The sequence below is a fragment of the Eleutherodactylus coqui genome, chromosome 1 (genome assembly GCF_035609145.1).
Source record: "Eleutherodactylus coqui strain aEleCoq1 chromosome 1, aEleCoq1.hap1, whole genome shotgun sequence".
In the NCBI taxonomy this organism is placed as follows: Eukaryota; Metazoa; Chordata; class Amphibia; order Anura; family Eleutherodactylidae; genus Eleutherodactylus; species Eleutherodactylus coqui.
Genome location: NC_089837.1, coordinates 36718277 through 36743328, shown reverse-complemented (window position 1 = coordinate 36743328; position 25052 = coordinate 36718277). Strand labels below are relative to the sequence as shown.

Sequence of the window (25052 nt, the reverse complement as noted above, 5' to 3'; positions counted from 1 at the left end):
CCCACATGTAAGACTACAGTAACTAACAGGGATCTTTGCTGCCTGACTTGTCTCCGCCATGTCTCCATCCCTTGGTGACCATCCCGCAGTGACCCCATTATGGCTCCTCTTTCCTACTTCTTTCTCCCTTGTCGTTCTCTCTTCCTACAGAAGACCTGGTGAGCGCCCCCAATGGGCAGTATAAGGCTTCATATGAGCACATCTGAAAAGTTTAACTCCTTGAGGACGGAACCCTTTTTTCCTCCCCACTTTCGAAAAAGTCCTAACTCTTCTATTTCCATGGATGTAACTGTCTGAAGGTTGTTTTTGCGGGGTGTGTTGTACTTTCCAATGGTATTCTGTAATGTACCATACAATGTACTCAAGCACTTCTACTAATATTTTAAGCGGCGTGAAATAGTAAAAAAACGAATTTGGCGCCATTCTGACCACCATAACTGTTTTAACTTCCTGTCGATGGGGTGGTGTAAGGGCTCATGTTGGGTGGAATGTTCTGCGGTTGGACCATATTATAGTACATAGAACTTTTTGATTGCACTTCACTACATGCTATCTTGGAGACGAGGTGACCAAAAAAGCGGAATCCTGGTGACGCTCCCTGCGTGGGGTAAATAATGCATTATTGTGATCGCTCGTACTTTTGCAGATGTGGGGGTACCAAATAAGTTTAGCTTTTTTGTTCTGAGTTTCTTTAAAGGGGTTGTCCCACGCCGAAATGGGTTTTTGTTTTTTTTCAATAGCCCCCCCGTTCGGCGCGAGACAAACCCGATGCAGGGGTTTAAAAAAAAAACAAACCGCATAGTACTTACCCGAATCCCCGCGCTCCGGTGACTTCTTACTTACCTTGCGAAGATGGCCGCCGGGATCTTCACCCACGGTGGACCGCAGGTCTTCTCCCATGGTGCACCGTGGGCTCTGTGCGTTCCATTGCCGATTCCAGCCTCCTGATTGGCTGGAATCGGCACACGTGACGGGGCGGAGCTACGAGGACCAGCTCTCCGGCACAAGCGGCCCCATTCAGAAGGGAGAAGACCGGACTGCGCAAGCGCATCTAATCGGGCGATTAGACGCTGAAATTAGACGGCACCATGGAGACGGGGACGCTAGCAACGGAACAGGTAAGTGAATAACTTCTGTATGGCTCATAATTAATGCACAATGTACATTACAAAGTGCATTAATATGGCCATACAGAAGTGCTGAACCCCACTTGCTGCCGCGGGACAACCCCTTTAATTATAGATATGGGAAAAGGCTTTTTTTTTTTTTTACTTTTAATATCCTTTATTTTTTTTCCAATAATAAAAACTTTTTTCCACTTCCTCTTAACTTTTTTTTCTAGCCCCAACACAGGGTACTTGAATTTGTGATTGCTCGATCGTTTTAACCGTATTGTATTAAGAAACGCCACAAGCTTAACTTAATAGGCAGAAATACATGGAAGCCCTGGGCCTTCAGATTGCTCTGGGCTACCACGGTGGAAGAGCCCCTCCTGATTTCATCGTGGGGACGGGGGTCATTTGGGATCTCTGAACTCCTATTTAAATGCTTCTATTAGAATGGACCGTGGCATTTAAATGGTTAACAGCTGTGATCAGCGTGAATGCTTATCCCGGCTGTTGCGGGCAGGAATCAGCTATCAAACACAGCCATACATGCTGTGTATGGAGCAGGCGTGGCTCCTGGACCGGCTCCATACAAATGCTGCCACTAGAGAGCATATATCAGTCGTGGCGAACCTATGGCACACATGCCAGAGGCAGCACGCAAAGCCCACCCTGCTGGCACGCAACGCCGCCGGTCGCTCCCCACGTTAGAAGTGAAAACCGGCAGGGGATGCGGCTCCCCTGCCAGTATTCACTCACTGCGCTGGTAGCGGCGCTGATCCCGGTACACACTGTGACGTCTCCACTGACGTCTCCACTTAGGTTCCGTGAGAGCAGGGGGAGGAGGCGTCCAGCAGCACACTGACGGCACAGTGTGCACCTGCTGGCGGCACGTTGGGCAGAGGAACAGCAGAGCTTCTATGAGGAGGAGGGGGTAAGTATATGGGTCTCAGGGAGGCACTGTCACTGCTGGGGGCCACTGTGTGTGTGTGGGGGGGGGTTGCACAAATACTCCTGGGGGCCGCTGTGGAATGTCACCATTATACTGGGGGCCACTGTGGGATGTCACTATTACCGCGGGGGCCGCTTTGGGATGTCACTATTACCGCGGGGGCCGCTCTGGGGATGTCACTATTATACTGGGGGCCGCTCTGGGGGATGTCACTATTATACTGGGGGCCGCTGTGGGGGATGTCACTATTATACTGGGGGGCACTGTGGGGGATGTCACTATTATACTGGGGGGCACTCTGGGGGATGTCACTATTATACTGGGGGCCACTCTGGGGGATGTCACTATTATACTGGGGGCCACTCTGGGGGATGTCACTATTATACTAGGGGGCCACTCTGGGGGATGTCACTATTATACTGGGGGGCACTCTGGGGGTTGTCACTATTATACTGGGGGGCACTCTGGGGGATGTCACTATTATACTGGGGGGCACTCTGGGGGATGTCACTATTATACTGGGGGGCACTCTGGGGGATGTCACTATTATACTGGGGGGCACTCTGGGGGATGTCACTATTATACTGGGGGGCACTCTGGGGGATGTCACTATTATACTGGGGGGCACTCTGGGGGATGTCACTATTATACTGGGGGGCACTCTGGGGGATGTCACTATTATACTGGGGGGCACTCTGGGGGATGTCACTATTATACTGGGGGGCACTCTGGGGGATGTCACTATTATACTGGGGGGCACTCTGGGGGATGTCACTATTATACTGGGGGGCACTCTGGGGGGTGTCACTATTATACTGGGGGGCACTCTGGGGGGTGTCACTATTATACTGGGGGGCACTCTGGGGGATGTCACTATTATACTGGGGGGCACTCTGGGGGATGTCACTATTATACTGGGGGGCACTCTGGGGGATGTCACTATTATACTGGGGGGCACTCTGGGGGATGTCACTATTATACTGGGGGGCACTCTGGGGGATGTCACTATTATACTGGGGGGCACTCTGGGGGATGTCACTATTATACTGGGGGGCACTCTGGGGGATGTCACTATTATACTGGGGGGCACTCTGGGGGATGTCACTATTATACTGGGGGGCACTCTGGGGGATGTCACTATTATACTGGGGGGCACTCTGGGGGATGTCACTATTATACTGGGGGGCACTCTGGCGGATGTCACTATTATACTGGGGGGCACTCTGGCGGATGTCACTATTATACTGGGGGGCACTCTGGCGGATGTCACTATTATACTGGGGGGCACTCTGGCGGATGTCACTATTATACTGGGGGGCACTCTGGCGGATGTCACTATTATACTGGGGGGCACTCTGGCGGATGTCACTATTATACTGGGGGGCACTCTGGCGGATGTCACTATTATACTGGGGGGCACTCTGGCGGATGTCACTATTATACTGGGGGGCACTCTGGCGGATGTCACTATTATACTGGGGGGCGCTCTGGGGGATGTCACTATTATACTGGGGGGCGCTCTGGGGGATGTCACTATTATACTGGGGGGCGCTCTGGGGGATGTCACTATTATACTGGGGGCCGCTCTGGGGGATGTCACTATTATACTGGGGGCCGCTCTGGGGGATGTCACTATTATACTGGGGGCCGCTCTGGGGGATGTCACTATTATACTGGGGGCCGCTCTGGGGGATGTCACTATTATACTGGGGGCCGCTCTATGGGATGTCACTATTATACTGGGGGCCGCTGTGGGGGATGTCACTATTATACTGGGGGCCGCTGTGGGGGATGTCACTATTATACTGGGGGGCACTCTGGGGGTTGTCACTATTATACTGGGGGGCACTCTGGGGGATGTCACTATTATACTGGGGGGCACTCTGGGGGATGTCACTATTATACTGGGGGGCACTCTGGGGGATGTCACTATTATACTGGGGGGCACTCTGGGGGATGTCACTATTATACTGGGGGGCACTCTGGGGGATGTCACTATTATACTGGGGGGCACTCTGGGGGATGTCACTATTATACTGGGGGGCACTCTGGGGGATGTCACTATTATACTGGGGGGCACTCTGGGGGATGTCACTATTATACTGGGGGGCACTCTGGGGGATGTCACTATTATACTGGGGGGCACTCTGGGGGATGTCACTATTATACTGGGGGGCACTCTGGGGGATGTCACTATTATACTGGGGGGCACTCTGGGGGATGTCACTATTATACTGGGGGGCACTCTGGGGGATGTCACTATTATACTGGGGGGCACTCTGGGGGGTGTCACTATTATACTGGGGGGCACTCTGGGGGGTGTCACTATTATACTGGGGGGCACTCTGGGGGGTGTCACTATTATACTGGGGGGCACTCTGGGGGATGTCACTATTATACTGGGGGGCACTCTGGGGGATGTCACTATTATACTGGGGGGCACTCTGGGGGATGTCACTATTATACTGGGGGGCACTCTGGGGGATGTCACTATTATACTGGGGGGCACTCTGGGGGATGTCACTATTATACTGGGGGGCACTCTGGGGGATGTCACTATTATACTGGGGGGCACTCTGGGGGATGTCACTATTATACTGGGGGGCACTCTGGGGGATGTCACTATTATACTGGGGGGCACTCTGGGGGATGTCACTATTATACTGGGGGGCACTCTGGGGGATGTCACTATTATACTGGGGGGCACTCTGGCGGATGTCACTATTATACTGGGGGGCACTCTGGCGGATGTCACTATTATACTGGGGGGCACTCTGGCGGATGTCACTATTATACTGGGGGGCACTCTGGCGGATGTCACTATTATACTGGGGGGCACTCTGGCGGATGTCACTATTATACTGGGGGGCACTCTGGCGGATGTCACTATTATACTGGGGGGCACTCTGGCGGATGTCACTATTATACTGGGGGGCACTCTGGCGGATGTCACTATTATACTGGGGGGCACTCTGGCGGATGTCACTATTATACTGGGGGGCACTCTGGCGGATGTCACTATTATACTGGGGGGCACTCTGGCGGATGTCACTATTATACTGGGGGGCACTCTGGCGGATGTCACTATTATACTGGGGGGCACTCTGGCGGATGTCACTATTATACTGGGGGGCACTCTGGCGGATGTCACTATTATACTGGGGGGCACTCTGGCGGATGTCACTATTATACTGGGGGGCACTCTGGCGGATGTCACTATTATACTGGGGGGCACTCTGGCGGATGTCACTATTATACTGGGGGGCACTCTGGCGGATGTCACTATTATACTGGGGGGCACTCTGGCGGATGTCACTATTATACTGGGGGGCACTCTGGCGGATGTCACTATTATACTGGGGGGCACTCTGGCGGATGTCACTATTATACTGGGGGGCACTCTGGCGGATGTCACTATTATACTGGGGGGCACTCTGGCGGATGTCACTATTATACTGGGGGGCACTCTGGCGGATGTCACTATTATACTGGGGGGCACTCTGGGGGATGTCACTATTATACTGGGGGGCACTCTGGGGGATGTCACTATTATACTGGGGGGCACTCTGGGGGATGTCACTATTATACTGGGGGGCACTCTGGGGGATGTCACTATTATACTGGGGGGCACTCTGGGGGATGTCACTATTATACTGGGGGGCACTCTGGGGGATGTCACTATTATACTGGGGGGCACTCTGGGGGATGTCACTATTATACTGGGGGGCACTCTGGGGGATGTCACTATTATACTGGGGGGCACTCTGGGGGATGTCACTATTATACTGGGGGGCACTCTGGGGGATGTCACTATTATACTGGGGGGCACTCTGGGGGATGTCACTATTATACTGGGGGGCACTCTGGGGGATGTCACTTATACTGGGGGGCACTCTGGGGGATGTCACTTATACTGGGGGGCACTCTGGCGGATGTCACTATTATACTGGGGGGCACTCTGGGGGATGTCACTATTATACTGGGGGGCGCACTGGGGGATGTCACTATTATACTGGGGGGCGCACTGGGGGATGTCACTATTATACTGGGGGGCGCTCTGGGGGATGTCACTAATATACTGGGGGGCGCTCTGGGGGATGTCACTATTATACTGGGGTGCGCTCTGGGGGATGTCACTATTATACTGGGGGGCACTCTGGGGGATGTCACTATTATACTGGGGGGCACTCTGGGGATGTCACTATTACCGTGGGAGCCGCTCTGTAGGATGTCACTATTATACTGGGGGCCACTCTGGGGGATGTCACTATTATACTGGGGGCCACTTTGGGGGATGTCACTATTATACTGGGGGCCGCTCTGTGGGATGTCACTATTATACTGGGGGCCGCTCTGGGGTATGTCACTATTATACTGGGGGGCACTCTGGGGGATGTCACTATTATACTGGGGGGCGCTCTGGGGGATGTCACTATTATACTGGGGGGCACTCTGGGGGATGTCACTATTATACTGGGGGGCACTCTGGGGATGTCACTATTACCGTGAGAGCCGCTCTGTAGGATGTCACTATTATACTGTGGGCCACTCTGGGGGATGTCACTATTATACTGGGGGCCACTCTGGGGGATGTCACTATTATACTGGGGGCCACTCTGGGGGATGTCACTATTATACTGGGGGCCACTCTGGGGGATGTCACTATTACCGTGGGAGCTGCTCTGGGGGATGTCACTATTACACTGGGGGCCACTCTGGGGGATATCAGTATTATACTAGGGGCCACTCTGGGGGATATCACTATTATACTAGGGGCCACTCTGGGGGATATCACTATTATACTAGGGGCCACTCTGGGGGATGTCACTATTATACTGGGGGCCGCTCTGTGGGATGTCACTATTATACTGGGGGCCGCTCTGGGGTATGTCACTATTATACTGGGGGGCACTCTAGGGGATGTCACTATTATACTGGGGGCCGCTCTGTGGGATGTCACTATTATACTGGGGGCCACTCTGGGGGATGTCACTATTATACTGGGGGCCACTCTGGGGGATGTCACTATTATACTGGGGGCCACTCTGGGGGATGTCACTATTATACTGGGGGCCACTCTGGGGGATGTCACTATTATACTGGGGGGCACTCTGGGGGATGTCACTATTATACTGGGGGGCACTCTGGGGGATGTCACTATTATACTGGGGGGCACTCTGGGGGATGTCACTATTATACTGGGGGGCACTCTGGGGGATGTCACTATTATACTGGGGGGCACTCTGGGGGATGTCACTATTATACTGGGGGGCACTCTGGGGGATGTCACTATTATACTGGGGGGCACTCTGGGGGATGTCACTATTACCATGGGAGCCGCTCTGGGGGATGTCACTATTATACTGGGGGCCACTCTGGGGATGTCACCATTACCGTGGGGGCCGCTCTGGGGATGTCACTATTACCATGGGGGCCGCTCTGGGGGATGTCACTATTACCGCTGGGGTATGTTTACAGGTGGTGGAAATGGGCAGGGCTCTTTCAGAATAGACCGGGTGCAGATTTTGACAGCTTTTTGGATGTGGAAATGCTGCAGAATTTTCCACAGAAGTTTCCGCTGAGGACATTCTGCAGTATTTCCCCATCCAAAAAGCAGTCCAAAGCTGCACCCGGTCTATTTTGAAGCGGCCCTGTCCTTCTTAGAACGATGGGGGTAAAATCATACGTCGTGATAAGCCCCGCCCCCTGACATGTTGGCACTTTGTGATAAATAAGTGGGTTTTGGGTTACAGTTTGGGCACTCGGTCTCTAAAAGGTTCACCATCACTGCCCTATGACATCAATGTGTTAAAGGGCCTGTGCTGTTTCCATATACGGTATATACCGTGTGTGCGCTTGGTGCTTCTTAGTCGCCTCATCTGCACAACAGCAGAATGCTTAACTCCACACATGACCGGCACAAATATGCATGCGCCATTTCACCGCAAACACAGGAGCGGGGGACATCAGAGCAGGATAGTAAAACTGTGAAGGGTGAGTTCGCTGGCAATGGCAAGAAAACAAATCACAGCGGACGGCGTGACTGCAGAGGTGCAAACCTGGGGCTCCTGCACTTTTGACACAGTATTTGCAGACATGGGGCCCTTGTGCAGGTTTGGGCCAATGGGCTAGGGATGCCAACTTGGCCCAATCCCTTTAATAGAGGGAGTCCTGTGGAGTGGAGAGTGGCGATAAAGAGCGTCTGTCTCTGAAGGACCTGCCCTGTCCAGGTTTACACACTGATTTCAATAGGCACAGTTTAATGCATCATCTTACCAGTAGGGGTGCTGCAGGGAAAATGAACACTTAGGGCTTCTTCACACTGGCGAATAAAAATGCGCGATTTTCGAGCAACGCGAGAGTGAGTAAAAACGCAGAATTATGAAAATAACCATTTTCAATGGTTACCTTCACAATTGCGATGCTTTCATTCATGTGATGTTGTGAGCTCAACAGCCCGGACTCCAGACTGATAACGTGTACATAGTTCACCCTCCTCTCAGCTCAGAAGTGGATTCAATTGCATTCAATGTAGACAATGTTCTGTGAGCTCAATTTCCCGACTGATACATTGTACATTGCTAGACTTATTCTCAGCTGAGAAGTGGATACAGTTATACCCAGTGTAGACAACGCTCTGTGAGCTCAACAGCCCAGACTCCAGACTGATACATTGTACATATGTTGTCCTGCTCTCAGCTGAGAAGTGGATACAACTGTATCCAGCTTACACAATTTTGTATTAACAGCCCTGACTTCAGATTAATATGTTGTACATAAGTAGTCCTGCTCTCAGCTGAGAAGCGGATATAAGTGTATGGAGTCTAGACAATGCTCTGTGAGCTCAACATCCTACACTGAAGATTGATACATTGTAGCACACCAGCGGGGATTTAGCCAATAGTGCTGATGTGTTTGGCTCACAGAGCACGGAACAGACTGGGTACAATCATATTTACTTGTCAGCTGAGAGCAGGACTAGATCTATAGGGGTTTGTGGCCTCTGAACAGAAATGATAGTGTTTTCATTCACTGACAGCAAATGAATGCCTTGAAAATGGTGAGGAATTAAAACTCTGTCTATTAGTTGCAGAACCTTTCATTTATATGGTGTTTAAGTCACATAAACATGGAGAAGCCGGAGTCCTTGTGGTAACAGCTCTGCCTATTGACAATCGTGCATTGTGGTATTGAGGTTCTCCTCTCACATGAAGCACCAGACTCCATGAAGATCCTTTCCTGCTGGCTGTACCTTGTGTTGGGTCATGACTCTCCCAGAAGACCTTCAGTAATTTGTCATAGGTGATATTCTCTGGCTCATAGACCACTCGAACCACTTCTGCATGCCCTGTTCTTCCTGGAAGGAGAAAATGAAAAGGAGTCACCCAACGTTATCCGGAGCACATCCTCCAATCCAGTCATGTCTGAGCCAAAATGAACATATCTTGGCTGTCAACTAAAATGTAACCAGATAGAAACAATAAGTTCAAGGACTAATTATCAAGGAAAAAAGCTCACAGAGTATATATTGGTTTATTACCCCTGTACTGTGACATCACTGTGCTTATTATCCCCTGAGCTGTGACATCACTGTGTTTATTATCCCTGTACTGTGATATCACTGTGTTTATTACCCCATGTACTGTGACATCACGTGTTTATTACCCCATGTACTGTGACATCACTGTGTTTATTACCCCATGTATTGTGACATCACTGTGTTTATTACATCTGTACTGTGACATCATTGTGTTTATTACCCCTATACTGTGACATGAATGTGTTTATTATCATTGTACTTTGACATCACTGTTTATTTCCCCTGTACTGTGACATCACTGTGCTTATTATCTCTGTACTGTGACATCACTGTGCTTATCATCTCTGTACTGTGGCATCATTGTGTTTATTACCCCATGTATTGTGACATCACTGTGTTTATTACATCTGTACTGTGACATCATTGTGTTTATTACCCCTATACTGTGACATGACTGTGTTTATTATCATTGTACTTTGACATCACTGTTTATTTCCCCTGTACTGTGACATCACTGTTTATTTCCCCTGTACTGTGACATCACTATGCTTATTACCCATGTACTGTGACATCACTGCTTATGAACTATCTATATCACTGGTTATTATCTCTGTACTGCGACAGCACTGTGTGCATTGTGACATCATTGGTTATTAATCATCTACTTTGGTATCACAGAGTCTATTAGGACATAATTGTGTTTACTATTCCTGTACCATTACATCATTGTATTTATTATTCCTGACCTGTGATATCATTATGTACATTGTGCCATCACTGTGTATATTATCTCTGTACTATGACATCACGGTGTCCAATGTGCCATCACTGTGTATATTATCTCTGTACTATGACATCACTGATTATTATCTCTGTACTGCGACAGCACTGTGTGCATTGTTACATCATTGGTTATTAATCATCTACTGTGGTATCACAGAGTCTATTAGGACATAATTGTGTTTACTATTCCTGACCTGTGATATCATTGTGTCCACTGTGCCATCACTGTGTATATTATCTCTGTACTATGACATCACGGTGTCCAATGTGCCATCACTGTGTATATTATATCTGTACTATGACATCACGGTATCCAATGTGACATCACTGTGTATATTATATCTGTACTATGACATCACGGTATCCAATGTGACATCACTGTGTATATTATCTCTGTACTGTGACATCACGGTGTCCAATGTGCCATCACTGTGTATATTATATCTGTACTATGACATCACGGTATCCAATGTGACATCACTGTGTATATTATCTCTGTACTGTGACATCACGGTGTCCAATGTGCCATCACTGTGTATATTATCTCTGTACTGTGACATCATGGTGTCCAATGTGCCATCACTGTGTATTTTCTCTATGTACTATGACATGACGGTGTCCAATGTGACATCACTGTGTACATTATTCCTGTACTATGACATCACGGTGTCCAATATGCCATCACTGTGTATATTATTTCTGTACTATGACATCACGGTGTCCAATGTGTCATCACTGTGTATAGTATCTCTGTACAATGACGTCATAGTACAGAGATAATATACACAGTGATGTCACATTGGACACCGTGATGTCATTGTACAGAGATACTATACACAGTGATGGCACATTGGACACCGTGATGTCATAGTACAGAAATAATATACACAGTGATGGCATATTGGACACCGTGATGTCATAGTACAGGAATAATGTACACAGTGATGGCACATTGGACACCGTGATGTCATAGTACAGAGATAATATACACAGTGATGTCACATTGGACACCGTGATATCACGGTGTCCAATGTGCCATCACTGTGTATTTTCTCTATGTACTATGACATCACGTTGTCCAATGTGACATCACTGTGTACATTATTCCTGTACTATGACATCACAGTGTCCAATGTGCCATCACTGTGTATATTATCTCTGTACTGTGACATCACGGTGTCCAATGTGACATCACTGTGTATTTTCTCTATGTACTATGACATCACGGTGTCCAATGTGACATCACTGTGTACATTATTCCTGTACTGGGACATCACTGTGTCCAATGTGACATCACTGTGTACATTATTCCTGTACTATGACATCACGGTGTCCAATGTGCCATCACTGTGTATATTATTTCTGTACTACGACATCACGGTGTCCAATGTGCCATCACTGTGTATATTATCTCTGTACAATGAGATCACGGTGTCTAATGTGACATCACTGTGTATATTATCTCTGTACTATGACATCACGGTGTCCAATGTGCCATCACTGTGTATTTTCTCTATGTACTATGACATCACGGTGTCCAATGTGACATCACTGTGTACATTATTCCTGTACTATGACATCACCGTGTCCAATGTGACATCACTGTGTACATTATTCCTGTACTATGACATCTCTAAGTCGTACTGATCTCCTGTCTGATACATTTTGGTGTTGTAGCTTTATCAAACATGGTCAAACAGAATCCAGTTGTTGTTTTTCTCTTTTTGCAAGCCATACAAAGCAGGTAATTTACCTAAAAATTATTACTCGTGTTTCCTGAATAACCAACTATTTCCTTTTTTTAACTTGCTATATTTTGAGTGTTTCTGCAACAAACATCAAAACAAGTTCTGGGCTGAAAAGCGGGTGAATGGAAGAAAATAAATTACAGGCTCGGTTCATTGTAAACATTAGAAACTCCCTCCCTGCCCTTTCTTGTTCCGTCTATTGTTGTTTCCGAGTCTTTTATATACTTTGTACTTTTTGTAGCAGTTTTTTTCTCCAATTATTGGTCCGCATGGTGTTAATCCCATAAAAGTGGATAGATTCTGGAAGCTGTGTGAACAGGCAGCTGCTGGCAAAGAAACCAATGAACAGTATAAATATATCCAGTTGTTTACTGCGAGGCATGGCTGCTGCCAACACACCTGTGCCCATCATAGGGCTGTGCCGCAGTCCTTAAGGTCTACTCAGATTCTAACATTGGGTGAGACAATATTCAAAAAGACCAACAAGATTCAGGCAGCCCAGACACTGAGGTTCGATAGTCCGCCTGAACGTAAAGACGCCTAGAATAAGCATATGGGATTCCCAATGTTCATCACCCAAAGGTTCCGTTCAGCTTCTCCAGGCATTTGTACTAAACTTTTGGCCAACTGGGTTCCAGGTTGCAGTTTTTAGACTTTCACTATATATTACTGTACTTATATTGTACTAGCTGATATACCGGGCTTCACCCGAGTTAATTTGGTACTGGTGTTTATCTGGTGTTCACACGGAAAATCTTATGAAGTTGTGGTTACTTTAGAGATACTGAGGAAAAACATATGTTCACCATTTTGCATAGTTCTCTGCGTTACCCAGGAAACCCCACGTGGAGGCAACCATGCAACGTTTCCTTCATATAAAATGACATCAGGAAGAGAGAGAATTAGATTACGTACATAAAATTTGGATGCTAATTCTTTTGCGCTTGGAATTGAATAATCGAGTTGGGACCCATTAGCTTTCCCTATTTATGACATAATCAATGCTCGTGCCAAATTTCCCGTTTCTATGACACCGGAAAGTGAGAAAATTACATTCCGTACGTAAAATTGGGACGCTAATTCTTTTGCGCATAGAATTGAATAATGGAGTTGGGACCCATTAGCTTTCCCTATTTATGACATAATCAATGTTCGTGCCAAATTTCCCGTTTCTATGACACCGGAAAGTGAGAAAATTACATTCCGTACGTAAAATTTGGATGCTAATTCTTTTGCGCATAGAATTGAATAATGGAGTTGGGACCCATTAGCTTTTCCTATTTATGACATAATCAATGCTCGTACCAAAATTCCCGCTTCTATGACACCGGAAAGTGAGAAAATTACATTCCGCACGTAAAATTTCGACGCCAATTTTTTTGCGCTAGAATTGAATAATCGAGTTGCGACCCATACGCTTTTCCTATTTATGACACAATCAATGCTCGTGCCAAATTTCATGTTTCTATGACACCAGAAAGTGAGACAATTACATTCCGTACGTAAAATTTGGACGCTAATTCTTTTGCGCATAGAATTGAATAATCGAGTTGGGACCCATTAGCTTTTCCTATTTATGACATAATCAATGCTCGTGCCAAATTTCCTGTTTCTATGACACCGGAAAGTGAAGAAATTACATTCCGCACGTAAAATTTGGACGCTAATTCTTTTGCGCATAGAATTGAATAATCGAGTTGGGACCTATTCGCTTTTCCTATTTATGACATAATCAATGCTCGTGCCAAATTTCACGTTTCTATGACACCGGAAAGTGAGAAAATTACATTCCCCACGTAAAATTTTGATACCAATTCTTTTGCGCTAGAATTGAATAATCGAGTTGGGACCCATTCGCTTTTCCTATTTATGACATAATCAATGCTCGTGCCAAATTTCACGTTTCTATGACACCGGAAAGTCAGAAAATTATATGACATAACCAATGCTTATGTCTCCTATGACACCGGAAAGTCTCCTGCCAAATTTCATGTTTCTATGACATTGGGAAGTGAGAGATTTAGATTATGCATGTAAAATTTCGACGCCAATTCTTTTGCGCTAGAATTGAATAATCGAGTTGGGACCCAATTTCTTTTCCTATTTTGGAGATAATCTATGCTTGCGCCAAATTTCATGTTTCTACGACATCGGGAAGTTGGAGAACTTTTGGCGAGTCAGTCAGTGAGTGAGTCAGTCAGTGAGTCAGTCAGTCAGTGAGTCAGTCAGTGAGTCAGTGAGGGCTTTCAGCTTTATATATATAGATGTATACGCTGTTGGACTTTTACTGTATTAATTGTGGTCAGTAACTCAGCAGTAGACATGGGACCCATGGTCTCAGGATTGGAGAACTCATAGTGGTGAGACCCCCAACAATCAGCAAGTTATTACCTATCCTGTGGATAGGGGATAATTTGCAATTTTGGTGCAATCCCTTTAAAGGGGTTGTCTGAGATAGAATTTTTTTTTTGTTTTACAAATGAGCCCTTCATGGCACAATATAACAAACGAGCTGATAATCCCTTTTTTATCCCCATGAGTACCCCACTGCCAATCCAGGTCTCCACTGTGCTGTTCTATTTAGAGCCTGTGACATCCCATAAACCTGCTGCTGCAGCCATCGCTGAGCTGGGTCATTGGCTGCAGCAGCCTGTACATGGGACAGCACAGGCTGACTGCAGCCTGCAAACATGAGGTCAGTGAGAAGACCAAGAGTGGCCGGCGGGGGATACATGGAGTGGGGAGAGGTGAAGATCAGTTCCTTTGCTATGTTATAGTCCCTATCTAGTGTGTTGGACCTTCTTTGGCCTTCACAATCAAAGTATTTCGCTGTGGCATACATTCCACTAGTTATTGAGGTTATTTTGCAGAAATTTTGGCCCACACGGATAGGAAGCTGCTTCTTGTAGCCTCAAATTCAACGAAGGTGCTGACATGGTCTGAACAGCTAACAGGAAGGGTTCATCGACTGCACCCAATTCTGACCCTTCGATCAGCATTTTGTAGCAGAAATCTGGGTCCTGGGGTTCAGTTATGAGGCGAATGTGGTGGGACAGCTCATAGATCCTGAAGTTCTATTACAAGGCCTAAGACTGTGAAGCAGCTCATGGGTGCTGTAGTGCTACTATGTAGCCCAATGAAGTAGAGAAAACACATGGATCCTAGGGTTCTGGTATGAAGTCCAATGAGGTGGGGTAGCTCATGGGTCCTGGAGTTCTATTTTGAGGACTAATGAAGTGGGGAAGCTCATGGGTCCTGGGGTTCTACTAATAGGTCCAATGAGGTGGGGAAGGCACATGGATCCTGGGTTTCTGGTATGAAGCTCAATGAGTTGGATCAGCTCATGGATCCTGCAGTTCTATTATGAGGACTATCACGAACAGCTCATGCGTCTGGATGTTCTGTTATGAAGCCCAATGAAGTGGGAGAGCTCATGGGTCTTGGGGTTCTGCTTGGAGGCCCAATGGCATGGGGAAGCTCAGGGGTCTAGAGGTTCTACATAGGGCTCCTGTCTTCAGAAATATAACAAACAAAAGAAAGGGACTAGTCAGGTGAACAATCTCAGCCAAGAGAAGCCAAGAGGTCCAGATTGCCTGCTCGTGACCATGGCAAAAATATCCATATTTAAAGTTCCATGGAAGATAGTCTACAAGCAAAAGTAAACCCCATTAAGTCTATACAACTACACCTCTATCTTCTGTTGAGCAATACTATGAATTATGTGCTGGTGGCCAACAAAACTATTTTCTCGAACAGAGGATCAACAGAAGATCACATTCCATTTTCTATAGGATTCATGAAGTGAATAGAATGTCAAAGACCTTCCGTTTCTGCCTGAGCTACAATCAGTCGGGAATTTTACTGATATTATTCTAAATTGTTTTCGGTCCTTTAAGTGCCGCAAGGAACGTGACTGAGATACTAAATGTGGACCTCTCCTCTGCCAAGTAACTCATGTTGGAGAGATGCGGTAAAGCTAATGTACAGCTGTTAGTCATAGTTTCACCTCGTTTCTACTAACCAACCCCTACCACCCCATATTGTCTCATCAGCATCCCATGCATGCCTGTTATGTAGAGGTTTAGTCATACTAAAACGTTATTACAAATTCCCCAGAGGAATGCAATGATCTAGATGTCATCTCCCATACTGTAGAAGAGCTGAAGGTTCCGTATAACTATAAAGGGTCATCAACTTGAACATCAGGTTGTCATTGGACATATAGGAACATGTCCCCCAAATACAGCCACAATGTTATCCCATAATAGAGTTGGCCACGTAAACCTCCATGAGGTCATCCATGGTTTCACTGTAGCATCAAGCATAGTGTCAATGGTCACAGCCACAGTGTCCCAAAAATAGGAGGCATAGACACACTCATAAAAGTGAAGGCCATGGTGCACCTGATAGTGGTAACAGCCAACGTGCTCTCAATAGCAGCAATGGCCTCAGTGCCCCCAGCCATTAGTGGTGAGAGTTTCAAAGCTTTCTGCCAGTGGGCGATGGCCACAGAGCCCATGGCCAATGGTAGCTGCCACAGTGCCCCTGGCCAGTAGGGATGGCCACGGTGCTTCCGACGGACGTCGTAGAAATCTGGCATGTCCCAGATCTGGTACTTCTACTTTTTCAGTAGTTCAGCTTCACCCTAGGAATCTAAACAATGAAAAGCAATAGTGTTGTATACTACTCTGTGTACCTTTTGAAAAGTGGAGATGAAAATCTCAAAAAATTGATGAAACCCTGAAGGCATTGTCCAGTTAGAACTAACTTGTTAAAATCAGAGCCACAAGGGTTTAAACAATAAAACAAAAGGTACTTACCCGTCTTCAGCCCCGGTGATCCTGCACTGCAGCCTAGCAATTCCTCGGGTCTCGGTTTACAGTGGAAGTCAGGTGACTACTGCCGGCCAATCAGAGGCCACAGTGTTAGCACCCGTTCTCCTGGCATCGGTGCCCACATCCTGGGTGCCATAGTTCCAGGAGTTCTGAACAATAGCGCTGTCAACAAAGACAGGAGGAATTGCTGGGCAGCAGCGCTGGATCACCGGGGCTGAAGACGGGCAAGTACCATTGTGACATGGCCTCCTTTGGCCTGAAGGGCGCAATGATTTTTTAAGGGATTTTCATCTCCACTTCTCAAAAGCCATAATTTTTTTTTATTTTTCCATGAACACAGGGTTGTTTTTTTGTAATTTTCATTGGCATCATATTTTTGGGTACGTATAATGTATTGTACAGCTTTTAAGGTTTTTCATAGGGCAGGGGAAAAAACATGAATTCTGCCATGGATTGTTAAGATTTCTTTTGTAGAGCGTTAATTATCCAGTGTCAGTGACCGGCTCATTTATAGTTTGTGGGTTGGCATCATTACGGCGATAGCAAAATGATACATTCTTTTAGGTTTTTTCACTTTTGCACAATAACCCCTTTTTTTCCCTTTCTTTGCATCGCTGCATTCAGAATCCCGTGCCTTATTGGTCCTCCGCCGGAGCTCTGGGAGGGCTTGTTCTTTTGTGTGATGAGCTGAGGTTTTTATTGGGACCTTTTTGGGGAACGCATCACTTTTTAACATCAATTTCACAGTTTTTTTTTTGTGGAGGCGAAATGAACAAAACAAGTATTTTCAATTGGTTTTTAATCATTTTTTGTGCCTTTGGCGCGCAGGATAAAAAGTGTGTTCAGTTTGTTGTAGTGATTGTACAAGTGTGCGCGGATACCAAATGTGGGGTTTAAAAAATAAAAAAAGCTAAAAAAAGAGACAGAGGCACATTAAAAGTGTTTATCTTTTTATGAGTTTTTTAAACTTTCACGATTCTTTTTTTTTTACACTTTTCATGGACCTGTATGGGTCTTACGCCTGGGATTCTATGATCGCTATGATAATACACTGCAGTACGTCTGTACTACAATGTATTATCACTAATAGTAGTGATCATAGACCATTGTCAGACCTAAACACAATTGTTTGGCATCAATTTGTCAGGGCAACCCATCGGCCATCCACAAAATACATGGGAGATAGCCCTCCCTCCGTGAGCCCTCTACATCAGGAGTCCCCAACTCCAGTCCTCAGGGACCACCAACAGGTCCTGTTTTCAGGATATCCTATAGTAAGAACACCTGAGGCAATGTCTGAGGCACTGACAATAATTACATCACCTGTGCAACACTGAGGAAATCCTGAAAACATGACCTGCTGGGGGTCCCTGAGGACTGGAGTTGGGGAACACTGCTCTACATGATCATTGGGTTAACAGGTAGGGGAGTCCTTACTGATCCCCGTTTTTGCAGCGGGGGAAAGGCGGGGCTGACAGTCACAGTCGACTCCCGGTTTGGATGGCGCAGGTTCAACTCCTGCGCCCGCTACATCAATAGAACGTTCACTTATGTACATTTGCGGGAACTACTTCCCACCCAGTTTAGGTCTTGGGGAGGGAACGGGTTGAGCACCAAACTAGGCTGCATCCTTAAGGAGTTAAGTTATTAGAGCTTGTTAAAGTTATCGCTGGCTACATCCGTATGTGACATTGTATGCCTGTATGTATACACTTTTTATGCCAGACCTACGCGTTGCGTATCCACCAAGACGTAATGGCATTGTTGAGGCGCTTGGCGCCTTGTGCCTCTCCTCTCGCCAGGCTTCTTACGCTCATTAAGTGCAGTTGAAGGGCCCACATTAAACACAATCTGTTCCTAATGACATCTTGCACGGGTCTCTGCAAATGCTTCGGCGGCCTCCTCCATCCTCAACATCCTAAAATAAGTTCCCCTCTCTACAATTAAGACGTCTTTGCCCTATTGTTTGTCCCGGGAGCGGGCATCTTGGCCTGTAATAACACAATGTGGGGCTGTGAATTAATGCGCTGCGTAATCACATTCATCAACCTTCCGCTAAAGGCTTCCATTTTCTAAACAATTTTGGGCTTAGTATCGATGAGACGGACAGACGGTTCTATTGATTCCGCATCTGGCTCCCTCCGAGATGACGATAAAATTGTTGGGCCGGGGCTGGGGAGAGGAAAGAAAAAAAAATGGCTTCCTGCTAGAGATACAGATAAAACCTGAACAATTAAAAGCAGGCTGGAGCGCGGCGAACGGCGTTCGAGTCTTCAATGACTGGCATATTATTATCATGTACTTACGGAAGCAATAAGTAGACCCCGCGCAGCGCTTAAGTACCAGCGAGCATCTTATCATTGAACTTGGAACAGCTGCACTTGCCATATGCAGCGTGCTCACACAACCATTATTCCAGCCCTCTTATTAGACGAGCGCCAGGCGCAAGGAAAAATGGGATGAAAATTAGACGTACTGAGAGTCAACTCCCATCCAGTCATCAACATCCCTTCCAGCAAGTGCAAGACGTGCACTTATGAGAGAGGCGAAGCAGCAGCTGCTGCGGAGGATTCGGAGGCTTGAAGTGAAATATATATATAAGGTTATACACATGGAGATAGATGGAGCGGAGCTGAACTTGTGTTTAAAGGGGTAGTCCAGGGGTAACCAGTATGGGTCTTCCAACCGGCCACCTGATGTGATGTTTGCAGGAAGTAGACAGCTCTGTTCCCACTGCAGTGGCTAGGTTTGGCATTGCATGCTAAGTAACAAATGAAGTAAACGGGAACTTGGCCTGTAATACCAAGTCTGGTCACTGCAGTTGAAACAGAGCTGTCTGCTTCCTGCAGAAATAAGATCATTGCATGAGCATAGCAGGGGTCCCAAGCGGCAGAGCCCCACCAGTCTTGTGGGTAGGCCATCATTAGTTTGCAACTGGACAAATCCTTTAGCTAGTTAATTTAGTATCATGACACTCTAAGGCAGTGGTTTCCCCATCCAGTTGCCACATAGGCTTCTCAGGTCCCTTGCATGTGGCTCTCCAATTGGTGGGGACTCCAAAGGGCCTTTTACACAGCCCAAAGATCGTGCAAGAACGTTCATTAGCCCAATCATCGGGATGCAAGACAGTGCCACCAATCACCTGACGGACAAGCAAATGCTTATTCTTCGGGTGATCGTATCTTTCATGCATTGCTGCCAGTAGCACATCCTTTCCAATAAATTGGGGATGTGCTGCCAACAGCGATGACGCTGTACGGGGCATGAACGATCATCTAAACGTTCATCCCCAATACTGTCTCAATTGGCCTTTGAGAAGGCCAGATAAACGAGCTCTGATCGCATTGATCGGCGTTCGCTCAACGGCTCCCGTATAGCCATGTAGGAGGAGCCTAGTGTTGAGATCAGAAGTGGTAGATTTGGTGCGATGGTACTTTCATATGGGACGACTATCGCTCCTGAGCTTTCAATAGTCGTTCAGTGAATGGAGGTGGGGCAAGCTGGAGATCTGCACTTTAATAAGGCTTAGGATCGTGGGGGCTCCAGAAATCTGACCTCCCGGTCATAAAGTAATGGTATACCCTAGTGGTGCCATCATCACATAAGATGGGAATAACTTTTTAAGGGGGTTGTACAAAGACATAGCTAGGTTTTCATGCACTCAGGGCAAAGATTCAGTTTAGCACCACTTCTCCTTTGTGGCCCCCTTAGTAATAGTGATTCCTTTGTGGTCTCCAGTAATAACAATCGTGATTCCTTTGTGGCCCTCTCAGTAATAGTGCTCTATTTGTGCCCCCCAGTAACAACAATAGTGATTCCTTTGTGGTCTCCAGTAATAACAATAGTGATTCCTCTGTGGCCCCCTGTAATAATAGAGATTCCTTTGTGGCCCCCAGTAATAACAAGAGTGATTCCTTTGTGGCCCGCAGTATTATTAGTGTCCCATATGTGGCCCCCACGGTACTACTGCTTCCTGCACCTTCTTCATTGTGAATTATGCACACACAGCGCCTCGTCTCTCTCATCGCCCCGATGAGTGCGTCTTCTGTCCTCTTCCCCCGTCACCTGTTCTCTGTTTCTTTCTACTTTAAGGTGGAGGAGGACGGAGGACGCACCTAGTGCTGGCCCGGTGGGGCGATGAGAGAGACCCGGATCTGGTTGTAAGCATCATTAATGTAATTCACAATATGTCCGACAGGGTGAGGAGGAGTGGGTGGGCTCAGCTGTCATGGCGGTTGAACTGGGACAGTGTATAAAAGGTGCAGCTGCCCCGCCTGGCACAGAGTGCATCTGTCAGGTGGTTGCTACTTACAGAGGCGTTGTGCATTTGGCGAACTTTTAACTTGGTCAGGCCAATGCCCCCCCTACCTTCTATCCAAATTGCACCTGGGACACATGCCCCGACTGCCCCTTAGTTATGTCAAGAGCACACACCTCTGTTCACATGCCCTATTTGGTGATGTAGCAAGACCGCCCCCCCCCCACACACACACATACTGGGGACCCACCTATATGACCCAGAACAAAGAGCCCTAAGAGCGCCTCCAATTCTGGAGGACCTTCTGCAATCTTGGTTTTATGAAACGCTGCAAGGAAAATGTGTGGCTGGCCATGGCTTGCCCCAGCAAAGTCAGCTGATTGAAGAGGGGTGCGGAGGGTGAAACCCAGGGCGATCAGCTGTTTGCCCTAGGCCCCACAATCTGTAAGGGTTTGTGCATCTTGGCACAACTTCTGTAGAACATGAACCTTAGGTCCCGTAGTTACTCCAGCCAGGTGCCAGCTCTCTGCTCATCATGTACAAACACCATCTTATAATAACTTAGACCAATAATATATTACGCATTCAGAGGGCATCTACCCTCTGCTTTGAAGACTGGTTTGTTCCCCGCTAGTCAGAAAAAAAGGGTCAAAGCCATTACCGATAATAAGCAGCTCATCAAAGAAACTGCAAAGCTCAGTCCTTCAATCAACAGCTTAGAATAAAACAATGGTTATGAATATTTGAACAAGTGGTAATAAAATGTACAGCTGCTGAATATTCCATGGGCAGACGCTGCGATTTACAGCATCAGCCTCTGGAGGATTGGAGACGTGGTGTAGAGGGTTTGCCGTGATGGAGACATGTTGCCTATTTTGCTTTCAATCGACATAAAACATGATTATTTATGGCGAGAACGTTCACCGCCGCACTTAACACATGTCGTTTTGTTAGAGGGAATTTGCTGCATCATTCGAGAAATCCGCCGGAGAATGCAAATGATTGATTCTCATTTTTGCTGTATTCAGATGCAACATGGAGGCGTACTAGTCAGAAGGTCCTAATCAACTGAAACCCAGAACAAATGGATCTCGGCGACTAGCTCAGCTTGGTCATTACCCTACTATAATCAATGAAACCTACGAGAGTTGGGACATCCAATTAGGGTCTGAGACCCTTTAGAGATGTCCAGTTGGATCCCAACACTCGTAGGCTTCATTAACCGTCAACTGGAATCAAAGGATCATGGAAAACAGACAACTGTGGACTGGCAGGAGTCCAGAAGATGCCAGATGACAACCACCATGGAGTAGAGGGATACGATTTCTTGAACTGATATTGATGAACACAACCTATTTAAGTCATCCTGATGATGCCTTCCTCAGGTATATGAAGCTGTGGGCAATGACCTAATGAGTTGGAAGGAGTATAGAAACCATCAAGGTCTATCTGTTTGGTTTCCATCTATGCTCATTTCAACTTTTTAGGCTATTGCCTGGAACCTCAACATCTGAGGAAGAAGTTGGTCGATGCCGAAACTAGGGTTGTTCACCAAGAACGGTTCAAGTAATGATATCGCTCTACAGGACGGTCATCATGGTCTTGCATCTTCTTGACTCCAGCGCTGACAGATGACTTCTCATTTTCACTGAGTTTCTTTGAGAGGGTATTTGGAGCTTTTAATGGGCAGACATTGCTCTACTGATCTTTGGCTAATTCATTTTCTTGCTGTCTGCCACTTGGAATCCGTCAGGTCCCGGTGCTGACAGACACACCTCTAAAAGTTTCTGGAGATCCCATACTGGGCTGTGGAGTAAAGTTTTGTTGGAGATGTATTTTTTTCTCCTAGCATTTCCCATGATGTACCAAAACATTGTACTGATATTGAACTAGCAGGTTGCTGTAGGGATATGTGAGGACACACAGCTCTGGATGGGACTGTAAAACGAGATAAGTTGGGATCAACTCAAGAGAAAAAATAAAGTATTTGCAACAATACCCAATGTTGACAGAAGTATTGGGACGTACATAGAGGGTGATGGAATGTAAGTCGGTGCTATACAAATAAAGATTATTATATTATATGGTGTTGGGCCGCCTGTGGCTTCAATGACTGCAGTGACCCTCCTAAGCATCTTTCCACCCAAGCTAATGGCCAATCACAGACACAAACAGCCCCTTAGCTTGGAGGGTGTGGTAAGGCCTAGTCAATAAAAGTCTAGCTAGTGTTTCCCCATATTACCTCAATATTCCAGAAAAGGATATTTGACTGGTTTCATGCTTTAACCCTTTGCAATCCAATTTTGGATACAGGGTTTCCTAGGGGGCTTTCTCTTTCTGCCATTATACAATGACGCAGTCTACTGGCTAGAGCGGTATAGGACATGCTGAAGAGTTCCCCAACAACAGAGCGGCCAGTAATATACAGTAAGAATACCCTGCCGGACGTCTTTAGACATCGGAGCTGTACAGCCTTCAATCAGAATGTCTGAAGACGTAAGACAGTGGATTGGAAAGGGTTAAAGCTCCAGATGTAGCATCCACCTACTTGTGTGAATATAACCCCCTTGAATGGTCAAGTACCATTTGAGTTTCCCTCACTACAGGCCGATGTTCTTAGGAAGGACCTCAGTGAAGATGTAAAATGATTCCAGAAACAAGACTTCCAATGGTGGACATCTCCACTCGGCCACCTGATATCCGAACTGCGCAAATTTACTATCTTGTAAATGGAAACTGAATTGCATTTCACACAATTGACTTTAGGAGTCGTATGTGATTCCGTGATTCATTATAAGAATACGAGAGGAGGTCCAGGGCGGCTGGTTATTAGGTCATTTAAAGGGCCACTCCAGTGAGTTTTGTTAGTTATTTCTTTTTCCTCACATGATCTCTTATGTGTTCATTTGCTAGTCAGTTTCTCAATTTGTGTGATGCTATTACCGTTTCTCCCTGAAAATAAGACCCCCCCCTGATAATAAGCCCTTTTTAAATATTTTTTTGAGTGGTGGCTTAAAATATAAGCCATCCCCCGAAAATGAGCCCCAGCTACACTACGTGAAAACTCTCGCTGTTCTCCAGGTGCGCCAGCATTCTTTCTCGTAGTCCTCAGCGCTGAAAGAGCATTCTCTTCCTGGTACCGTGGGTTGAATACCCCGCCTCCAGCAAGAGAATGCGGTGATTGGCTCAGGACCGCAGCCTGAGCCAATCCCAGCTGGTGCACGATGATGTCATTCACTGATTGGCTGTGATTGGCTCATTAAGTTCCGGCTGTGATTGGCTCAGGCTGCGGTCCTAAGCCAATCACAGCATTCTCTTGCTGGAGGCGGGGTATTCAACCCACGGTACCAGGAAGGGAATGCTCTTTCAGCGCTGAGGACGACACAGACGACTGCCACAGTGCTTGCAGAGTAGTGAGAGGGACGGGGATGCTACTTGCTAGCTAAGTATAAGACATCCCCAAAAGTTAGACACTGTCTCTTTTGGGGCAAAAAATAATATAAGACAGGGTCTTATTTTTGGGGAAACACGGTACATGTACCTACCACTGCAATTTCCTGCAGGCACTCCTATGGCAATTATGGATGATGATCACACAGCTCCTGTCACACAGTTATGATAGAGGTGATCACGACTCATCTTCCTAACTATATACATATGGTCTTTAGCTTATTTATGTGAAGAGATAATTAAATTATCTTCCCTCAGCATGAAGCTGGTATAGATTTGCTGATGCATCATGGGATACATATGAAAGTAAAACTTTATATATCTTACTCTGAAGATGCTGCCTGATAAGCATCAGACAGGGAGCTGCACTACATGGAAGT

At 46.7% G+C, this 25052-nt stretch overlaps 1 protein-coding gene across 2 annotated transcripts in view; it reads right to left on the bottom strand.

Moving 5' to 3' along the window:
* Positions 1-25052, bottom strand: part of MSRA (methionine sulfoxide reductase A) — a 295929-nt gene that overhangs the window by 93273 nt on the left and 177604 nt on the right. For both annotated transcript variants that reach the window (XM_066594899.1, XM_066594903.1), the window contains exon 5: positions 9311-9415. In XM_066594899.1, coding sequence (XP_066450996.1) covers positions 9311-9415 — 105 coding nt within the window. The remainder of the gene's footprint in view (positions 1-9310; positions 9416-25052) is intronic.